Below are 19,986 nucleotides of genomic sequence, written 5' to 3' on the forward strand. Positions count from 1 at the left end.
TTTTTTTTGGGGGGGGGGGGCTGGTGAAGGCATCACGTGACCGATCTAATGATACCGTCTGTTGTTCATCTGTGGCAACCAGGGCCAGACGTCTGTCAGGTCGGGAGGACAAGGGCAAGCGTGAGAGAGTGAGACAAACGAAGGAGCAGCTCTGTGAAAAGAGGAACTTTTGTTTTTCTGTGCTCGGCAGTTAGACCTAAATCTACAGTCTGAAGGAAAACATTTGAGTTTCGACGTAAAGAAAAAGAAAGAAAATATCGGCAAAATGATGACCCAGGTGGAGACCACGGTGCACTATGATAACGGCTACGAGGATGAGTATATGATCCAGGAGGAAGAGTGGGACAGGGACATGTTACTAGACCCTGCCTGGGAACAACAACAGAGGAAAGTACGTAAAAAATCGTCTGTTTCTGAAAAAAGTCTAAAACTATCGAGCGTTAGCTAATATTATTTTAGAGAGAAATTAAACAGCTTGGTCTTTTCTTACTCAGAATTGTGTAACTTTTGATGTTATGGTAATTTTTTAATATTTCTATGTAAAAATATATATTTTACATATGTACACAGTAGTACAGTTCATAACTTTGGGCTAACAGTAAAAAAAAAAGTCTTGAGAGACGTTAAGCACGCCGAGTCGGGGAGATAAACTTCCGGTTAACCTTGTCAAAATAAAATCAGTTCAGCGGGTTCATCGCGACAAGTCACGCTGCTGAAGTATTTTGATCTCTTTACTGGACATTTTGTTCTTGGATGTTGGGATAGGGTAGCTGTTATTCGTATCACTGATAGACATTACCCAAAATATAGTTCAGTGAGGTCGGGAGCAAGTTATAGAGGTACACAAGTTATACAACCACAACTACACAGCTTGAATTTTGCCTTAAGAAGTCAGTGGCCGTTGGGGTTACTTCACCCACCTCTGGTAAACGTAACGTTTAGTTTTATTTTTAAAGGTGGCATTGGTTAACCTCCGGTGTGGTCCTCGCTAAGTGCCGCAGACCTGACGCAGATAGGGTCCAGTGCGTGAGGCGTGAGGGACGGATGCGGTGGTGGGTACCAGCTAACAATAGCTGTACCTTCCAGCGGCTCTCCAGACTGCTGCCTCTCCACTGATACGCGAGGAATGCGAGCTGTCAACAGATGCTTCTAACACATGATGACGCTCTTGGGATTAGAATGGACGCTCCATCTAATTTTAACCTCGGGACCAAAAGGCATTAGTAGGGTTAATCCAGTGTCCTTGGTGCGGAATTCTTTTGTTTATAGAAACCACGTAGAAAAATTGTACCAGCACCAACTCGACTCGATATAGCCTCGGCCCCCAACACCGTCAGTTGGTTTTAGGGCTTTAAAAATTGGCTGGGACCTTATACTGCAGCTCTTTGCACAACTGGAGTCCATCAGCTCCTCCATGCCCTTCGTAACCTCCTGTGGCCTGCGCAGGGATGATAAAACTGTATTTTTGGCAACACCAGGCAGCAACACCACAGTCCATATACACAGCTATTTTTTCCACTCTTTATCTAATTTTGAGTTGATAAGTGGTCATTGGAGGGTGGTTTGAGTTTTTTCTGTTCCTTTGTGCCCCAGTTTGACGCTCAATATTAGCACCCACACTGTGCTGCAGCTTCTATTTGTTGAAAATGGAACAAAATTGCTCTATTACTGATATCTATTGTCATTTTTTCCAAAATATTATCTCCTATACCATGGTGCAATTAGCTTATTTTAATTCTAGTTGTGGTTGCTATATATTATTGCTTATATGGAGCCCTTTTTAAATCTATTGCCTAATTCATATGAGTTCATCAAGGAGATTGATGAATTGCAGAGTAGGCACAGCCAGGGTGCTCGGTTTCATTGAGCGAAAGTGATGAAATGTGACTGATACATAGTGAATATCCTTCATCTAAGTTAAACCAAGTGAAAATAGTCATCCATGATCCGCTGATGTGGCTAGGTCTTTCCAAAATGTTAAGCATCCAGTTCGCTTTTATTTTCCATCCTCCAGGTCTCAGCCTGCCAGCCTCTGACCTAGTGAGCCCCCAAAGGCATCCGTCACTTCAGTGACAGGGTCGGTCCTCACTGGATGTGATTCATAAATATTTTTAGCTTTAATCGTCACCGGGCAGTAGAGGGCGGGGATGCTTGGAAAGTAGGGTTCTGCGACTAGTGGCAGAGCCAGATTTGGAGGACCAGCAGACAAAGTTTTTTTTTACAAGGAAGGCAGCAGCTCATTGTCACACACACACACCCGAGGGACTCACTCAGTGTGGAATGGGGATGGCCTTTACTCTAATGCCTGTAATATTCTGATTTTGCTCCAGCACCTGCGGGGCGAGAAGCTGAGTGGCTGGCTGGGCATGCATATGCAGTCCTCCTGGGTACAAGGTTGTCCGTGGATCAGTGCTGGAAAATCCTAAAATATTTTCCCCATGTCACTCTAGAGTATTTATTTATTCACATATAAATCTAGAAAGTATGCAAGTAAAGTCACAAAAATGTAAAATTAGCTCATTTAAAATGTTCTTCTGTGCTTCTTTTTAGATAGACATCAGCTGTGATCTTTTCCTCTCATGGGCTAAAATCACAATTTTTCTTAAAAGGAAATGAAACTCAAAGGAAAAAGTGCAAAAGTCAACCCAGTTTATCTTTTCACTGAAAACTATTTATTTTTAATAAAATCAGTAAATGCTTTCAGTCTCTACTCCTGTTAATGGAGATGAAAGGTAAAATTGAAACATGTTATCAGGAAGTGTAGCATATGCAAATATCACACTACAGCTCGTTGTTTATGTACAATTTTTATCATGTAGTTGATTAGTTCAATGATTCATACATCTAAACATAGAAACTAGGGATGGGCAAAAGTGTAAATATTTAGTACAATTTTGTCTACCAATAATTATTGGGGAAGAAAAAACAAGATGAAACTGTTATTGTGGCGCATCATTTTGCAATACTGCTCCCACATTGCCTTTCAAAACATGCTTGTCCTTCATTTCTGCCCCTCCATAAAAGCCTGAACTCATTCTCTGCCAGACTGTGGCAGATATATTTCAATTTGCATTTATTTCTTTATTTAGAGTGCTGAATTGTAATTAAAGTTCAAGGAAATTCAGTCACTTAAAAGACAATTGTCTTCACTTTTTTAAAGTTTAATTTTCCAAGGTCTACGAATAACCGAGTTTAAATGATCATGATATCAGTACTGACCAACATAAATAATGATTTTTTTTCTTTTGCCATAGTTGGGCAGCCCAAATTGAAACTTGATTTCTATCTAATGATAGTGAGCTGTTGAAATGTTTATATTTTCTGTGTGGCAGAGGGTAATATTTACAACATCCAGATCCATTACTCATCCTTGTGGCATATCTTTCAAATTATTCTAAATGAGAATTTTTAATGTGCCCATCATTCATTCACTCCTGGCTTGTCTCCACACTTCATCGGCAATGCCTGTGCTCTGGAAGAACGGCACACGTGTACTGTGATAGAGCTATCTCCATGCAGCTGTAACATATCAACGTGTCATATTCGAAGTGGCAAAATAGTGACAGAAAGTGACGTGAGGGGAAAACTTGTCCCTCGTCCACGTGACATTTTCACTCATGTTGACGTTCTTCTTCCCCGTCTTTTATCATGAGGCACGGCAGAGCAGTCTAAATTTATCACCTTATATCAGCTGGAATGTGCTCTGTGGTCGGCTCCCAGCTTTCATCCTTACAGTGCTCAGCGTCCATGAACTCTGCTGCTAGCTATTGATAGAGGCTTTATAAAAATAGGCGAAAGACAATGAGCCTGTCTTAACTTGATTTACAGTATTTGAGTTCCAAACATGGAGTACATTTGTTCTGATAGGTGTTAGCTATGGAACCATTGTAGGAAATGTTGAAACTTAACACTAATGTTTAACTAATGGACAATCGACTTGGTTATAGTCCTAAGTGAAGATCCCAGTTTGTTTAGGTTTACTGTAAAGAGGAATAGCTTGTAGTTTAATCCACTAAAAAAGTGATATAAATTTTTAGAAGTGAGTATAACTGCCAGTTAAACAAAAATGCCCCCAAAAGTGAAGAAAACTTAACTGACTGCTGTAAATTTCTTTTCGTTTTTGAGTCAAATCCAATTTTTATTGAGCTGGGAATCCTTTTTCTGTTAGACCTTCACAGCTTGGTGTAACTCCCACCTGAGGAAAGCTGGTGTTCAAATTGAAAACATTGAGGAGGACTTCAGGAATGGACTCAAACTCATGCTGCTGCTGGAAGTTATCTCAGGTTGGAGCACTAAAGAGAGTTTTCATTTTCTTGCCTTTTTTTAGTGTTTCAGTCAGCTTTCTTTCTGTGTCTTATTAGCTGAGGTTATATGCACACCATATTGTGTTTGCAGGAGAGAGGCTACCCAAGCCAGATAGAGGGAAGATGCGGTTTCATAAGATCGCAAATGTTAACAAAGCTTTGGACTTCATCACAAGTAAAGGAGTCAAACTGGTTTCAATAGGAGCCGAAGGTACCTGTGCACGTCCTGTGTATGAATATAATGTAACCATTTAGGGATGCAAGAGTTGGAACCAGGAATTTTTACCTTGTGAAATAATCTGCTGGAGACTAAATATAACACTTTTTTGTTTCAGAGATTGTGGATGGGAATGTAAAGATGACTCTTGGAATGATTTGGACTATAATCCTCCGCTTTGCCATTCAGGACATATCTGTGGAAGGTGAGGTTAGCACACACAGTCCAGGAACATATAGGTGCTTCAAGCTACGTGACAACATACCAAGACCTTTCCTGTAAAATGGGCATTTTCGCATCTGACTGTGCAAATAAGCACAATTAATCCACACATATAGATAGACACAACAGACTGGATTACTTTATTAAATAAAAACCAGCATCCTTCCTGCTTGTTTTTGGCCAGTTTATAAATAAAAGTGCATTTTATGTTCGAGTAAATTAAACATCACTTAAAAAATGCTAAAAATTCCATCATAATTCTGTTGACTTTACTTTGGTGGGTAATAATATATATATTTGCACAAAAAACCCTGCAAACGAAATGAAAACATTGTTATGGAGTTCACTTGTCACAAAAACAAGTTGTATGATATATCAGTGCACAGAATGCTTGTGTAGTATGTGCCAAATGAGAAAGCTGACCACACGTTTAAATGGCAAATACATGTTCTCCTCAGAAACATCTGCCAAGGAAGGGCTTCTACTGTGGTGTCAAAGAAAGACTGCCCCCTACAGGAATGTTAATGTCCAAAACTTCCATGTCAGGTGAGTATGACACACTGTATTGTGACCACTGAATTTAGATCTTGTAAACCAGGTGTCTATAATCTATTATAACATAATGTAGTGGTTGTTAGGTCAATAGGTTCATCTAATAGCATGATATCAATACTAAGTTCTTCTGTAGATGACTTTAGTAATACAAAATATAAAAAGGAGGATAGAGGGTAGCATCAGGGAAATGTTACCACCGCTTTAATGGTGAATATCGGAGCTGGACTCGAGAAATTTCATCTTTATGACCTGACATGTTTATTCTCTGTATTGACTGGTGAAGCTGGAAGGATGGCCTGGCCTTCTGCGCCCTGATTCACAGACACAGACCCGACCTCCTCGACTACTCTAAGCTCAACAAGGTGTTGTGTGGTTTCGCTTGCTGTGTTTCAAGCTTGCACAATAACACTTTGATTTCCACAAACATAAGAAGCACAGTTTTGTCCGCTTTGTGGAAAAGAAGTCTTTATCTACTACTAGAAGATTACACAATTGATCTCTTTACTCTGCTAATAACTCGCTTGCAGTGGTCATCTGTTTGACAAACTAATTTGTGTTTTAACGATCCTGGGGTGTTGTGTTGTGTCTCTTTTGGATATTCTTAGAAATATGTGGCATTTCAAAGGACAAGATCTACATGTTCGTGATTTAATGTGATGTAAGGTGTTTGTAGGAAGTCCGCTGTGTTGTGTTATTAATGTGTTATTTGGCTAATGGTTATAATCCGGCTTTAATTTATGAATGTGTTTCTCTCTATTGTGAGTGCACTCATTTAGTATCGCCTCATGCTTCATTATGCTTAAGCAAATCAGTTTACCTAGCACACAATTTCATCATAATTAGCATGAAAACTGCAACTTTTATTTCAATTTTATTGCTGTGTTTTTGTGCAACCCGCTGCACCCATTACCAGATTAGATTTAAAAGGCTCCCTTGTTAACAAGGGGTTACCACATGGTGGAAATATATGGCCTCTACACTCTGAAGAGTCTTGACTTTTCTCTGCATTTGAAACCTACTTAATGACTAGAGTATCAGTGTGAAGCATTTTAGGTCAAAAATGTATGTCTCAGTTAAATGTTCTGGTTTAGCAGATGTCCAGGATTCAGGTGAGGGCCTCGGTGAGCTGCTTATTTGCTGCGTGTTTGCAGAGGGCTAGAGAGCACAGCTCACAGCCCTCCCTTGTTCGCCAAGTAGCGATAATACACAAGTAAACTTTTCTCTCCTGGAAGAAGGTGCTGTGTTAGCCAGATGGAAAGGGCAAGGCTGCTATAGGACTATTTGAGGTGTCATGCTTTAACTGCCAGGTGTGAGTTCATAAAAAAGATGTTTTTCTTCCCTTTTTAAGCCTTAAAAAAATCACAGCCAGCATAGCTGACCTCACATCAGAACATTTAGTTTGCTCGGGCCATATGTTCCCTGTTACTGTAAATATATAGCAGGGGAACCACCTTGGAAGGATATGAAGAGTGACTTTTCATTCATTTTGTGATCAGAGGCACTCACTTTTCTACACACAGCTGACTGGCCTGACTTGGAGTCAACCCTGAATAGTCACAGAAACATGAGCTTAGTCCCTGCAGAGCGCAGGCTTAGCTTTACCTCTGCCATTGTCCATGCTGTCACGTCGTATTCCCCATTTAGAGGCCACCGGTGCACATAAAAGTCAGGAAGACATCTATACGCATTACACTCATAACATCACAGTGATACTTATTAATCACCGCAAGGACGGTGATACTTTTATTAGAAAATAATGAAAGTATATACAATGATTCAAATGGACAATGTAAACAAACCATGCTGGCTAGTAATATACTTCAGTACACTATTTCTTGCTACAGCCTTTTATTCACACTTTTTGTGTCTTTGAGATCCATGTTCACACACTCAGTCACACCTGAACTTCAGTTCTGCTCATGCTGCTTGGAGACAGTTGCATTGTGCATCAGGCAACCTTTGAATCTGGCTCCAGGTGAGCGAGTTTGTTAAGCCTGTTGAGACAGCTCTTGTCAGGGACACATACACAGACACACACACAGAAGGCTCGAGGTATTCTTATTTCCATTCCTCTATGCCATCAGTTTACCACCCAATCCATCTATCTATCTTTCTTGTACCGGATATGTGAGCAGCTGCCCCTGTCATGTTGTGCACCACCCCTACCCTCTACCTTTGAGGAACAGCGGTACAGTGATAGGGACAGCAGCATGATAGTATGATTCCTTTACCCCTTTGCACTCTTAGTGACAGCCCCATCAGCAGCAGAGGGGTTCACTGTCAGCTTTTGGCTCAAGGCACAACTCCTGTCCTGTCAAACACTTGTATTTTCCTGTCACAGTAACTAGTATGAAAAAGGAGGAATGCATTTCTTTAAAACAATTCCATTAAAAAATAAGAAGAGGTATAGAGAGTAATAAACATCTGCTGGTTATAGATTATTAAATGCTTCCCCTTTCATCATCTCTTATGCAACAGACTAAAACAGCAATTCCTTAATCAAACAAAGAAAAAAAATCAATCATATTCATAATAAAGGGCAGATGCAGATAAATAAATGGTATTTATTTGAGACATAACTGACCTTTCCTGTGAATGTGATCTAATCAACAAATAAAGAATTAAACTGGTATTAAAGTTCTTTGGAAACTAAGAGATGTAATTTCTAAGGTTTTGCAAGGATCTAGTTGAGGGCTAGTAAATGTGCATGTAGATTATATGACCATCACATGTTTTGTGCCTTGATTGCATGGATTTCAGTGGTGTTGTAAGTGTGGCACTGGTGTACAGTGATGTTCTGTGTTCTTATTTAGGATGATCCTCTGGGGAACTTGAACCTGGCTTTTGACATAGCAGAAAAACACCTGGACATTCCAAAAATGCTGGATGCAGAGGGTAATATTTTATGTAGTGGAAAAATATGAGTTTTTTGTGTCCTGTTTATGGTAATGGGTGCTAACAATGTATATCTATTGTTTTGGATGAATCTCCTTCACAGGGGTCCAAATATCAACCACATAGATTTCTGTCACATATAATTATCTTCATATCTAACTGCATTTTTGTTATGTCTGAACGGAAGTGAAAACCATAAAAAATATCTCCTTCTATTATCCAATGTAGCTGTAGTTTCCTTTAAATTCTTTCTGCCACCTTGACTTTTCATCCCTCTTCATGCCACAGATATCATCAACACCCCCAAGCCCGATGAGAGAGCCATCATGACCTATGTGTCCTGCTTTTACCATGCTTTTGCTGGAGCTGAGCAGGTAGTTTTGTCTGTCTTTTTTTCAATAGCACCATGTTATTCTGAGAATATCAAAAAAATAAAAAATATATATATACTCAGTTTGATTTAGACACAGCACACTGATTAAAAATCCTTGCCATCTTAGTTCTCTGATCTAATTACATTATTATTGTCCCCGTGCTCTCAGGCGGAGACTGCTGCCAACAGGATCTGTAAGGTGCTTGGAGTAAACCAAGAGAATGAGAAACTGATGGAAGAATATGAGAGACTGGCCAGTGAGGTAAAGTTTAAATATAATGATGGCACTTTGTGTCATGAAAGATTTTTCAAAGTGATGTGCTTTTTGGATAACAGTGATTAAGGTACAGTATTAGTACATTTTTGTTTGTCCTCTGTTTATTATGGGCTGTTCAAATTAAAAGTTCAAAAACAAAATTTTCTCTCTCTACTCAAATATCTCACTGATGTTACAAACTGAGATCCATCTGCTGGAAAAATCAATTATTTATCACCACTCTCTTGCCACTCCACTTATTCCCATGTTGTCCTTGTGTTTTCCAGCTGCTGGAGTGGATCCGCCGCACCACTCCCTGGCTGGAGAATCGGACCCCAGAGAAGACCATGGCAGAGATGCAACGGAAGCTGGAGGACTTCAGGGACTACAGACGCCAGCACAAGCCCCCGAAAGTGCAGGAGAAGTGCCAGCTGGAAATTAACTTCAACACCCTTCAGACCAAGTTGCGCATCAGCAACCGGCCTGCCTTTATGCCCTCTGAGGGGAAGATGGTATCTGTAAGTCACAACTTCATATTCATTCATTCATGATTGAGTCTTGCGATCAGTTCTGTTGTGGTTCAGACACTAAAGATTGCATTGTGTTGACAGGATATAGCCAGTGCATGGCAGGGTCTGGAGCAGGCAGAGAAAGGGTACGAGGAATGGCTTCTTACAGAGATCCGTAGGCTTGAGAGGGTGGACCACCTTGCAGAAAAGTTTCGCCAAAAAGCAACTAATCATGAGAACTGGGCCAGCGGTCAGTTGTAGTTTGTGTATTTACCTTTTTGATTGCTGTTGATGTGTCTATAGGTCCACGTGTTTATCTTGGCCAAGCACTTTATATAGAGTGCATTTTACTGTTTAGATTTCCTCATAATGAAATGTTATTGAAGGTTAATTTCTGCATCTGTAATGACCAGATAAGGACTGTTTTTAGTAGAACCTTATTATTATCTCAATATTCCTTTTTCATATGTGACATTCAGGTAAAGAGCTGTTCCTTTCCCAGAAGGACTACGAAACAGCCACACTGACAGAAATCAGAGCACTGCTTCGAAAACACGAGGCCTTTGAGAGTGACTTGGCAGCCCACCAGGACAGAGTGGAGCAGATTGCTGCCATTGCACAGGAACTAAAGTATGCACTCCCAACAGCAGATGTATGCAGTCACGTATCACCGAAATCCAGGACAGGAGAAATAATAGTAAAGTCAATGAAATTAATCTTGTTTTTTCTTTCATGCACACTTCATGCACAAATGCACATGCATTGTTTTTTGGCTTTAGACCCAGTACAACCCACCGGTGATTACTGGGTTAAATTATGGGTGACAAGCAATAGAGGTCACTGCTGTCCTCTCACACAGAAAATAAGCTATGGTTCATGCATCTCAAATGCATGTGAATTAACTGTTAACCACTTAAGAACCACTAGATGCCAAGGCAGAGGTTAGGTAGCTATTAGAGGTATTCTTAGTTAAGATTTTAAGTACTCAGAAATGAGAAAGGTGTGGCTCATGGGACTTCTGAGATTTTTTTTCAATCAGTGCACAATGATAGATGTGAATACAGAGCGTTTGTTGTTTTATATTTGAAAACACTGAGGAAAAAAGAGAAGGAATCAGTTATTGAGGGATAGCTCAGTAGGTAGAGTGTTTGCACCATGATCCCCCCCAATCAGGGATTCAAATCCACCGAACGGCTACACTGAGATACCCTTTGGTAGGTGCCCGGTGCTTCACTGAGTGAATGGGTTAAATGCAGAGGACTAAGCAATTTCCTATGGGATTAATAAAGTATACATTATTATTATTGACCAAAATGCTGGTTTTCTGTTAAAAGTAAGACTAAAACTTCACTGAGATCATAATGCGCTGGGATGCAGTCATATTTTCAAAGTTATTATGTGAACACATACCTTAAATATTATTTCCTCCTAGGCTGGAAAGAGACTGATCCTGTTAAGGATGTGGTCTCTAACACAGAGGTGCATGCTGTCCTTCTCTTTGGCTCACTCTCTCCTCCACCTACTGACACAAATGATACGGCTGTCTCATTTTTGCATAATCCAGCGAGTTCAGAAGTAAATTCTATACCTGAAGCTAATTCTGTGTAATGATTTACTGGAACCTACTCAGTCTCTGGAGCAACTCAACCTAGCCCAGTTATATGCTTTCCTTCACCTCTATTTCATGCAGGTGATGAAGGAAATTTTGAACACAGTAAGGGTGGGAAACCTGTGAGCTTGATTTTGCACTACATCTCTCTTTTGAACCTTTTACCAACCTGGTGAGTTGAGTTGCTATGCAGCTATCTATGACCATCTAGGTGAAGACAGAGAAACAAAGACCAAGGCTTTCTGCCAGTGCCTCCATATGTATATCCACATGCCAACCATTATGCCTCAGCTGGGGAAGCTTCACAATACCATGAGACACCATTTGGCGCAAAGCCGCACTACCTCTTTGTGATTCGTCAGCTTCTTCATTACACAGTGCCACATTTACATGCTGAACACGAGGCTAGCAGAGTTCATCAGAATAATGTCTGCCGTGAGAGATACCATCTCCCAGCCATCTTCAGCCACCCCCACTGGGACACAGGTTACCAGTGGACCTCCACTGCACACAAGACTCTACCAAAGACAAAAAGCATTTTTAATTTTTGTTTTTTTCAAATAGCTTGAAGCGGTCTGGGGTTAAGGCAACTCTTATTCCTGTAGTTTACCGTATGGTGTATTTTGACCTTTTCCATTGAATGACATCTCAATAAAATGCTACATGAACCCTGTTCACTGTTTTCCTTTGAGGTCACTTATACTTTCACCTAAAAGTGCAGCTTCAGATGCTCATCCAGGGAAAGCAGTGACAGAGTCTCAACACTGTGATGATTTTGGTGGTGCATTTTCTGTAAATGAGTGCCTAAACCTGAATACTAATTCAAGCAGTTTTAAACGCTCTGAAGTTCAAAGCCAAGAGCCCTTTTTTCTTCCAAGACTGAGCTGAATATGTTCTGTTTTTTCATGTGTTAAACTTTAATTTAAAGTCATCTTGCAGTCCTCATTATTATTTATTATAGCTATTTGCTCTCAAATTTTCTTTTCTTTGTTGTTTTACCTCAACTTAATACAGTTTTCTCATGCAGTAGGATTTACATATCTCTATATCATACTATATATTCTGTATACCACAACTCTAACCAGTGCTGGTGGGTGGATGGGGCTCTGTTTTCCAGAAGTAAAAATGGCACAACAGGTTTATTTTTCTTTTCCTAGTGAGTTGGACTACCATGATGTTGCTGCTGTTAACCAGCGCTGCCAAAGCATCTGTGACTTATGGGACAAGCTGGGAACGCTGACTCAGAAGAGGAGAGAGGCACTGGAGGTAAGAACAAAATTTCACTTGTGAGTGTATGACTGAAGGGGATTTATGGCAAAGGCTTTAGGTATTAATCCATTATAGCTGTAGAGATCTTAAAAGTTCTCAAGTTCTTTGTATATATTAAGTCCCCACAAGAGTGTGCTAATGTTCTACGCATTGAACTACCATCAAACGCCAGCTCAATTAAAATTTTAGTCAAAGCATTTTAGATGTCTGTCACTGATGTGAGTGTTGAAGAGACAAGTGATTGAAGGGGACAGATAACTGGATCCCCTCTAAAATCCCTGCCCCGCATAGAAAGGTAAAATAGAAGGGTAGAGGGGATAAAAGAGATATGGATGTAGATGTCATATCCAGAAAGCAACTGGCTAAAAGCCCACTAGCCACTTCCTCTGAGCCATACTGGCCATTCCAGACCCACAAATGTGTGAGGGCCTGGGAAAAGGGCCAAGGATTAAGTCTGAATGACAGGAACAGGGGGCTGTTTATCTCCATCTTCTACTTCCAACTATCTCCCATTGAGGGGAGGGACTCTGTCAGGAACAACCAAGCCAGACTTGGGAGCTGGGGTTAACAAGTCAAAGAAAGTTATGCACACTGCCATCATTCTCAAAACAGGTGAGAGGGTGTTTAAGTCATGCTAAAGCGTAACGCTGAGCTGTGATTAGATATTGTGACAATTTTAGGATTTCAACATTTATAAAACATGTCTGTTATGTTTTGTAATCCTCTCAGCGCACAGAGAAACTGCTGGAAACCATTGATCAGTTGTTCCTAGAATTTGCTAAGAGGTCTGCTCCTTTCAACAATTGGATGGAAGGAGCGATGGAGGATCTGCAGGACATGTTTATAGTGCATACTATTGAAGAGGTTCAGGTAAGTTTACTATATTCTGAGGAGAGCAGCCTTTGGCATTAAGTGCTTATAATGTGATCACAGTGTAATTTTACAGTTTTTCATATAAGCCCATTTAATGGATTCCTCGTGATTGGGTTTCATAATATATAATGTTGTGTTGAAAAAACAAAAATGCTATATAGTGCGCAATGTTTCTATTTGTCACACCCTAAAAAAAACAGCACATAATGTTATCTCTTGGGACAAAATTGACATTTCCATAAAATTTCAACACTTTCCTCTCCTGCTTCCCCTTCCAGAGTCTAATCGCAGCTCATGAGCAGTTCAAAGCTACTCTTCCCGAGGCAGATTCAGAGAGACAGGCCATCTTGGGAATCCACAATGAGGTGCAGAAAATTTCACAGAGCTATGGGATCAAGGCCAGCTTTATCAACTCTTACAGCACTATCACAACTGAAGAGCTTCTCAACAAGTGGGAAAAGGTAGCTACAGTTTTCAAACTGATTTATAGACTCAGAGAGTATATTAAAGGGTAGTCATAGAGATAGTGGACATAAGAGAACACTATCATTGTTTACTAATACTGATATTTTATGACAGAGGAGTCAGCAATCGCTTAGTAAGTTTGCAATCCAAATCACTATCTCTTAATAAAAATGTAATTTATACAACCAGCAATAATGTATCTGTTCTGTGTATCTGTGCATGTTTTCTAGGTGAAAAAGCTGGTTCCTCAGAGAGATAGTGCCCTCCAGGAGGAGATGGCACGCCAGCATGCCAACGAAAGGCTGAGACGGCAGTTTGCTGCCCAGGCTAATTTGATTGGGCCCTGGATACAGACCAGGATGGAGGTTCAGTATACAGGCTTAATAAGCAAATTCTACATTAATCAAATAAAGTCTGAAATGGAAGAGGATTATTTTCTAATTCATTGTACTTAGACAAGTAGAATAGCAGTTTCATTCCTGATGATGATGATATCTGAATAATACAAAGTAAATTTACTCAGGATATATTTATACACACATGTATATACTCACCTCATAGTTCTTATACAGAGTAAAATTACTGTCAGTCACATGTAATTGGTTCTTTGCAGATTCAGTAAGCAAACCCTCTTCATGACCAGTTTTGATCATAAGATGGGGCTCTAAGAGCCCCATCTTATGATCAAACGAGCTTACGAGCTAACCTCGTGGCATGTACCGTCCTAACAGGAAATAGGGCGCTGCTCCCTGGAGATAGGAGGCACCTTGGAGGACCAGATGACCCAGCTGAAGCAAATCGAGCATGTCATAGTTGCTTATAAACCCAATATTGACAAGTTAGAGGGAGACCACCAGCTAATCCAGGAGTCACTTGTGTTTGATAACAAACACACCAACTACACCATGGAGGTACTGGAAATTGAGTTTTATAGCTACATATACATAGAAAAATACATTGATTCTTAAAGTAGGTTTGTCAACATAAACTTGGATTTCCAGAGTCTTTTAACATTTCTGGTCTGTCAACACAGCACATCCGTGTTGGGTGGGAGCTGCTCCTCACAACCATCGCCCGAACTATCAATGAGATTGAGACCCAGATCCTGACCCGGGATGCTAAGGGCATCAGTCAGCAGCAGATGAATGAGTTCAGATCGTCTTTCAACCACTTTGACAGGGTACAGCGTTTTGCCATTTCACTTCACTAGAGCCATTTTCTGCCTATTCCAGTGGCCGATGTAAAGCAATCTCAGTAGCTCAGAAGAAGAGCAGGGGGTAGCCCAGTTTTGAGAGATGTGTCTTGAGCTTATGAGCATCAAAACCCAGGTGTTAACTCTTATGTGGTATTTGTGACATCCATAAACTGTATAAAACACGGATGTAGCGACAGCAGCTTTACATGTTGGTCAGTGCAGTCTCTCTGTAAAGCTGGGTGTTTTTGGCACTGCCGTCTCAGTATTTTGTAACGTTATGTGGTGAGCGAGGATTGGATCTCTCTATGAAGCTGAGCAACACTGCATGCTCATTAGCTAATGACTTGTGATTGATGAACCAATGAGCATACCGTTTTATCTTCCTTCCTCACTCTAATGGGGACCATAATTTACAAATTATGTTTTAGTTATTTACTTGAAGCTAGCAGTTGTGCCCATAAAGTCTGGCTGTAAACCTGCATGAAAAAGAAAGCAGGTTTAAACTTCATTGGCTTTACTTTTCAGATCTAGAAGCTACATCCATGTTTTAAATACTGTCTCTGATACTTGCTAAATCCCATCCAGTTCAAAGTGCAATCTTCTGCACTCACCCCTATATTTAATATGAAGGTTGGTCAGGACTAAAGGTGAAGATTAAACATTTTTACTGGTATCTTGCTGTGAAAGTATTAAAATATCTAAGTATTTCTCTCTCTATATATATTTGGTTAAGATTATTTTTATATAGTAAAACTTCAATGATAGATGACTTACTCAAGCATGTCTCAAACGTATTCAAGTCACATCTGTACAGCCACATACTGGTTCCCCTCACCATGATGGAGTAACAGCTTGGATAATACACCCAACAAATTCCAATCTCATTACAAAACTGACAATGCTGCAGCTTTTTGTGATTGATAAGAATGCTTTGGATCTGTGTTTCCAACTTCCATGCGCCCAGTTTCAGTGTGAATGCACGTGCATGTGCCATATTAGCCTTTAAGCTTTTTTATCATGAAATCTTCAACTTTTATCAAAAAAAGCCAAAAGATGAGGAAACTGAAATATACAGCTGTTTTCCTCTTTGTAACTTATTTTATAGCAGAGCAGCCTGTCTCATAAAATTCATGTTGAGGGTATATTGAATGCTTATGACGTTTGGTATTCAGTCTTTTCTGTATTTCTCTGACAACACTTTCTGAAATTTGGTGTCTGGTTTGTAGAAGAAGAATGGAGCAATGGAAACAGATGACTTCAGAGCCTGCCTCATCTCCATGGGATATGACTTGGTAAGGCGCTTCACTGTTATTTGGATGCAGCTGTGTTATTAGTAAATTCTGCAATTGTTTGATTTTCACACATACAGTCACACATACATGCAGTCATTATGGGTCTTCATTCACGCCTATTTCAGGGAGAGGTGGAGTTTGCTCGCATAATGATGCTGGTAGACTCCAATGCTACGGGAATCGTTTCCTTCCAGTCTTTCATCGACTTTATGACCAGAGAGACTGCTGATACAGACACTGCCGAGCAGGTTGTGGCATCCTTCCGGATCCTCGCTGCTGATAAGGTGTGTATGGGGCTTACTGGCATATGGGCAGATATTTTTAGCATAAGCTATTCCTGTCATTATTTCCAGGGATTTGCCACGTCATACTGATTTACGATGTACTTTTTTGTAGATGAGAAACAAATTAAAACAGAAAATGGGAGTAAGAATCTGAAATGCAATTACCTTTCCACGTCCACAGCCTTATATACTTGTAGAGGAGCTCAGGAGAGAACTTCCCCCTGAACAAGCAGAGTATTGCATCATGAGGATGCCACCCTACGCTGGTCATGGAGCACCACCCGGGGCACTGGACTACACTGCCTTCTCCACTGCCCTCTATGGAGAGAGCGATCTTTAACCTGACCAGAAAACCTTTCATCCACCATCCATTAACCTCTCCTCTGCTTTCCCACCCTCCCTCCCTCCCCTCCATCTCATGGTGAAGTTAAGGAATCTATAATGCAAGTTGGATCAAATATACCAAATGGAATGAAAGTCTTTATTGATTAGTTTTCTGACACATTACTCATGCTGAGCATTGTTCTGTTTCTTTAGTACTCATCTTGTGCTGTCTGGCAGAAGATGCTTCCCAAAACATAGAAATAATGATGAAAAAATTGAAATTAGAAGCAATTCAATTTGATTTTTTTTTTGCTTGTGTGGTATGATGATTTGGTTCAGGATCGTGGAATTTAGGTAAAACTGGAAGATACAGGAAATAAAGGAGATTAGTTAGTCATACACCAAAAGGATCGTGGTGTTTCAGTAATTTTTCTGTAAAGAAAATAGTCATTTTTGGCAAGCAATGTTGTGTATTGTTTTATTTTTCCCCACAGTACACTTGTTTTGGGAATAAAATCTTCTGATAAGGCATTTTGACATGCTTCAAGTGAATTACAGTTTGCAAAAGCAATTTCAGACCTACTGCCATCCATCAATAAACAGTGTGTTCCCCAAAAGGCCAAAAATATGCAGTACCAACAGAAGACAAATCGAAAACCACACGAAGGCAAAAGTAAATGTTTGCTCAGTGCTTTGAAAGCTGAAAACACTGTAGACTAAATGTGCAGTATTCACTAATGGTAAGATCAAACATTTGTTGGGTAGTGACAAACTCTAATGCTTACATGTGTCTGGAAAAATGGACAGTAAATTTCAAGAACTGCACATATAATAAATATCAACTATAATACAACAGGTGGTGCCATCATGGAAAAAATGGCCTAACAATACTAGACTTTGTGGCTGTGGTGTTTATCGAAATCCTTTATTTGTCCAGAAGCTTCCCATTAATTTCAATTAGTAGTAGTTTTCCATGGTAAGCTGAAAAAACCCCAAAGGATCTCAATGTCATATTTATCTTTAAATTGCATTTGAGGAAATTACTGTAAAATGTGGGACAAGAATATTATACTCATGTTCCATACTGTTTGAACATGAAATTTTAAAATTGAGTGGTATTTAAAAATATGGTGATGACAGTGATTTGAGACTAATATAATAAAAAAATAGGCTGGTAAAGTTGTCTTTATTTGATGCTCTAAATAATTAAAAAAGCATCATCATTGAATACTCTACACAGACTGAGCTAAAACATGCCAGAACATACATCCAGTCCAGTCAATATGATTTCAGGTGCAAGCTTTTCCTTTCAAAAGAGAAATATTTCTGGTGTAACTTGTGAGCTCTGACTCTGACACCTCTGATCTCTATAGGTGATGTTCTTATTTTTGGCAGAGACATGGATTTGTTGTATTGATCTAAAACTTCAGGTAGTAAAAACACCTTAAAGAGAAAACAGCTGGCTCCAGTATGACTCTGTTCAGTAAGTTACACTTTGTGCTCCAAGATAATGGATTCATTAAATAAACTTTATAATGCAGCCATTTATTTCAAATGGTGAATGTGTTTCTTTTTATGTTTGTCACCAGATGGGGGGAAAGACCATAATCCACATGTAAACAAGTCCCTGCACAAGAATCTCAAACTGTAAATTTTAGTGGATGCGGATTAATTAGATATAGATATTCCTAAATTTGTATGGGTTGTGCTGCAAGCGAAGAAGTAGTATGTCAATTTGAAGTCAATATGAAGTCAATATGCAAATACATCCAATGGAGGGACTTGGTCTTTCATGACATTTACTCTTCCTCCTCAATTCCATTTTTCTTCTGCTACATGGTTAGCAGTTCATCCCTACCACTCGAGTATATATGCCATCTGAAAGGTTAATGGTATGGTTAATTGGCCTGCTATGATTTTCAGTCAGCAGTCAATGATGGGCAGCTGTGTGTTGTTACCTCCTCATTCTGGAATTGGCCAAGGAGGGTTTGCCATTTCATATTTAACCAGCACTCAGATGAGTGCTGGTTGCTCATTTATGCAGCTGACAAGCAAAATGGGTTCTTGGAAGGTAGCGTGTGGGTAAATAATTATATGCACTTATTCACAAATGTTCATGTTTTAGTGCTTATGACCCTTTTCCCCCCTACAGTCAGTTACCATTCATTGCACTCTTGAGCTGGAACGTGCATGGCTTTCCTGCTAAAGGTAGGAATACACCTTAATGAGATTATAAATCTTATAGATGCTTATTTTAAAAAAAAAATATATATATATCACATGGTTCCTTGGTTTAAACTTACTGTAGATATTTTTCTCTAGATTGGGGCCTGCCTAATCCCAATGATGGTGGGTTCTATAACATAGAGGCACAGCCTCTCCTCCATTATGATTCCCTCCCAGGTGCCCCACCTGTTCCTGCTGATCCAAATGACCCTGCTGTATCATTCATGCATGACCCAGTAAGGTTGGGAACCTCTAGAGTTCAAACCTTGCCACCCAACTTCAGGGCAACTCCAGGTGGGCTTGGTGAACCTTCTGGTTTTGGTCCTGTGGAAGACTCTACACCTACCTTGTTGTCTGGAACATCTCACCTGAGGCCTGATTTTGGCTTTTCTCCAGCTCAGCTTGAAACGGGTCAACTTGGTCATGATGAAGGGAATCTTGATTATAGTAACTCAGAAAGGGGAACCCATGGGCTGGGCTCTACAACTTCCTTCCAGTCTGGTGCGTTGAGTAAGTATGTAGCCACCTATGAGCATGGAAATTCAGAGAGGGAAACGGAAGATTATTTTCCACCAGTGTTACATGCCTATCCTTTTGCTTTACCTGGAACTGTTTCGCAATACTACCTCAGACCTGCACTACCTGTTGACTGGTTAGCACCTTTATGGTACGGTGTCCACTAAGATACATCTGCATTGCTCAAACCCAGGTTCCCAGTGGTCACAAGACTGTAAAAGTACTTTTGGTTCTTCAAATAATTGAAGCGTTCTAGGATCTCTGTAATTCAATTCCCAGTTTCTGTAAATTTTGGCATAGTCATGTTTGCCTGGCATGAAACAGAAGAAATAAAATACTGCATGAACACTTGACTGTGACGGTTTGAGATCAAAACACTGTATAGATATACTATTTATGCGTCTTTCTAAGAATATGTACTAATATGTATTACTTACCTTTTTTTTTCCTTTCTGGGATTCTTGCTATTTTTGAGGTTCTGAATAATGAGTCATAAAACCCAAAATGCATATCTTAGTTTGCACTGACCAGTCAATACACAAACTCATGATGGAAAGCTCCCCTAGTAAATGAAGTAGCTAGCTCAGCTATTAGATATGCTC

The 19,986-nt window shown here is 39.9% G+C and overlaps 2 protein-coding genes across 2 annotated transcripts; both read left to right on the forward strand.

The window, feature by feature from the left end:
• The first annotated feature begins 48 nt into the window (after positions 1-48).
• Positions 49-18,182, forward strand: actn2b (actinin, alpha 2b). Its single transcript, XM_085477371.1, has 21 exons — positions 49-391; positions 4,169-4,283; positions 4,396-4,515; positions 4,640-4,726; positions 5,202-5,289; positions 5,582-5,660; positions 8,112-8,193; positions 8,482-8,567; positions 8,736-8,828; positions 9,110-9,340; positions 9,434-9,581; positions 9,811-9,961; positions 12,098-12,206; positions 12,939-13,079; positions 13,361-13,543; positions 13,778-13,912; positions 14,279-14,458; positions 14,581-14,727; positions 15,969-16,034; positions 16,160-16,318; positions 16,500-18,182. The coding sequence occupies exons 1-21, from the start codon at positions 266-268 to the stop codon at positions 16,656-16,658; spliced, it is 2,685 nt and encodes an 894-aa protein (XP_085333497.1). The 5' UTR covers positions 49-265; the 3' UTR covers positions 16,659-18,182.
• A 516-nt stretch (positions 18,183-18,698) lies between these two features.
• Positions 18,699-19,571, forward strand: LOC146695316 (uncharacterized). The gene is made up of 3 exons (XM_085478537.1): positions 18,699-18,724; positions 18,795-18,850; positions 18,965-19,571. The coding sequence occupies exons 1-3, from the start codon at positions 18,699-18,701 to the stop codon at positions 19,549-19,551; spliced, it is 669 nt and encodes a 222-aa protein (XP_085334663.1). The 3' UTR covers positions 19,552-19,571.
• Positions 19,572-19,986: the final 415 nt, after the last annotated feature.

The sequence above is a fragment of the Copadichromis virginalis genome, linkage group LG13, assembly GCF_057382275.1.
Source record: "Copadichromis virginalis isolate Kocher_CV1m ecotype Utaka linkage group LG13, C_Virginalis_male_GT1.1, whole genome shotgun sequence".
Taxonomy (NCBI): domain Eukaryota; kingdom Metazoa; phylum Chordata; class Actinopteri; order Cichliformes; family Cichlidae; genus Copadichromis; species Copadichromis virginalis.

Coding starts and splice junctions, on each gene's coding strand:
- LOC146695316 (XM_085478537.1), top strand. CDS start 18,699: ATGGGTTCTTGGAAGGTAGCGTGTGG. Junction 18,725..18,794: donor TCTTGGAAGGTAGCGTGTGG/GTAAATAATTAT, acceptor TCCCCCCTACAG/TCAGTTACCATTCATTGCAC. Junction 18,851..18,964: donor GCATGGCTTTCCTGCTAAAG/GTAGGAATACAC, acceptor ATTTTTCTCTAG/ATTGGGGCCTGCCTAATCCC.
- actn2b (XM_085477371.1), top strand. CDS start 266: ATGATGACCCAGGTGGAGACCACGGTGCACTATGATAACGGCTACGAG. Junction 9,341..9,433: donor CTGAGGGGAAGATGGTATCT/GTAAGTCACAAC, acceptor TTGTGTTGACAG/GATATAGCCAGTGCATGGCA. Junction 12,207..12,938: donor AGAGGAGAGAGGCACTGGAG/GTAAGAACAAAA, acceptor TAATCCTCTCAG/CGCACAGAGAAACTGCTGGA.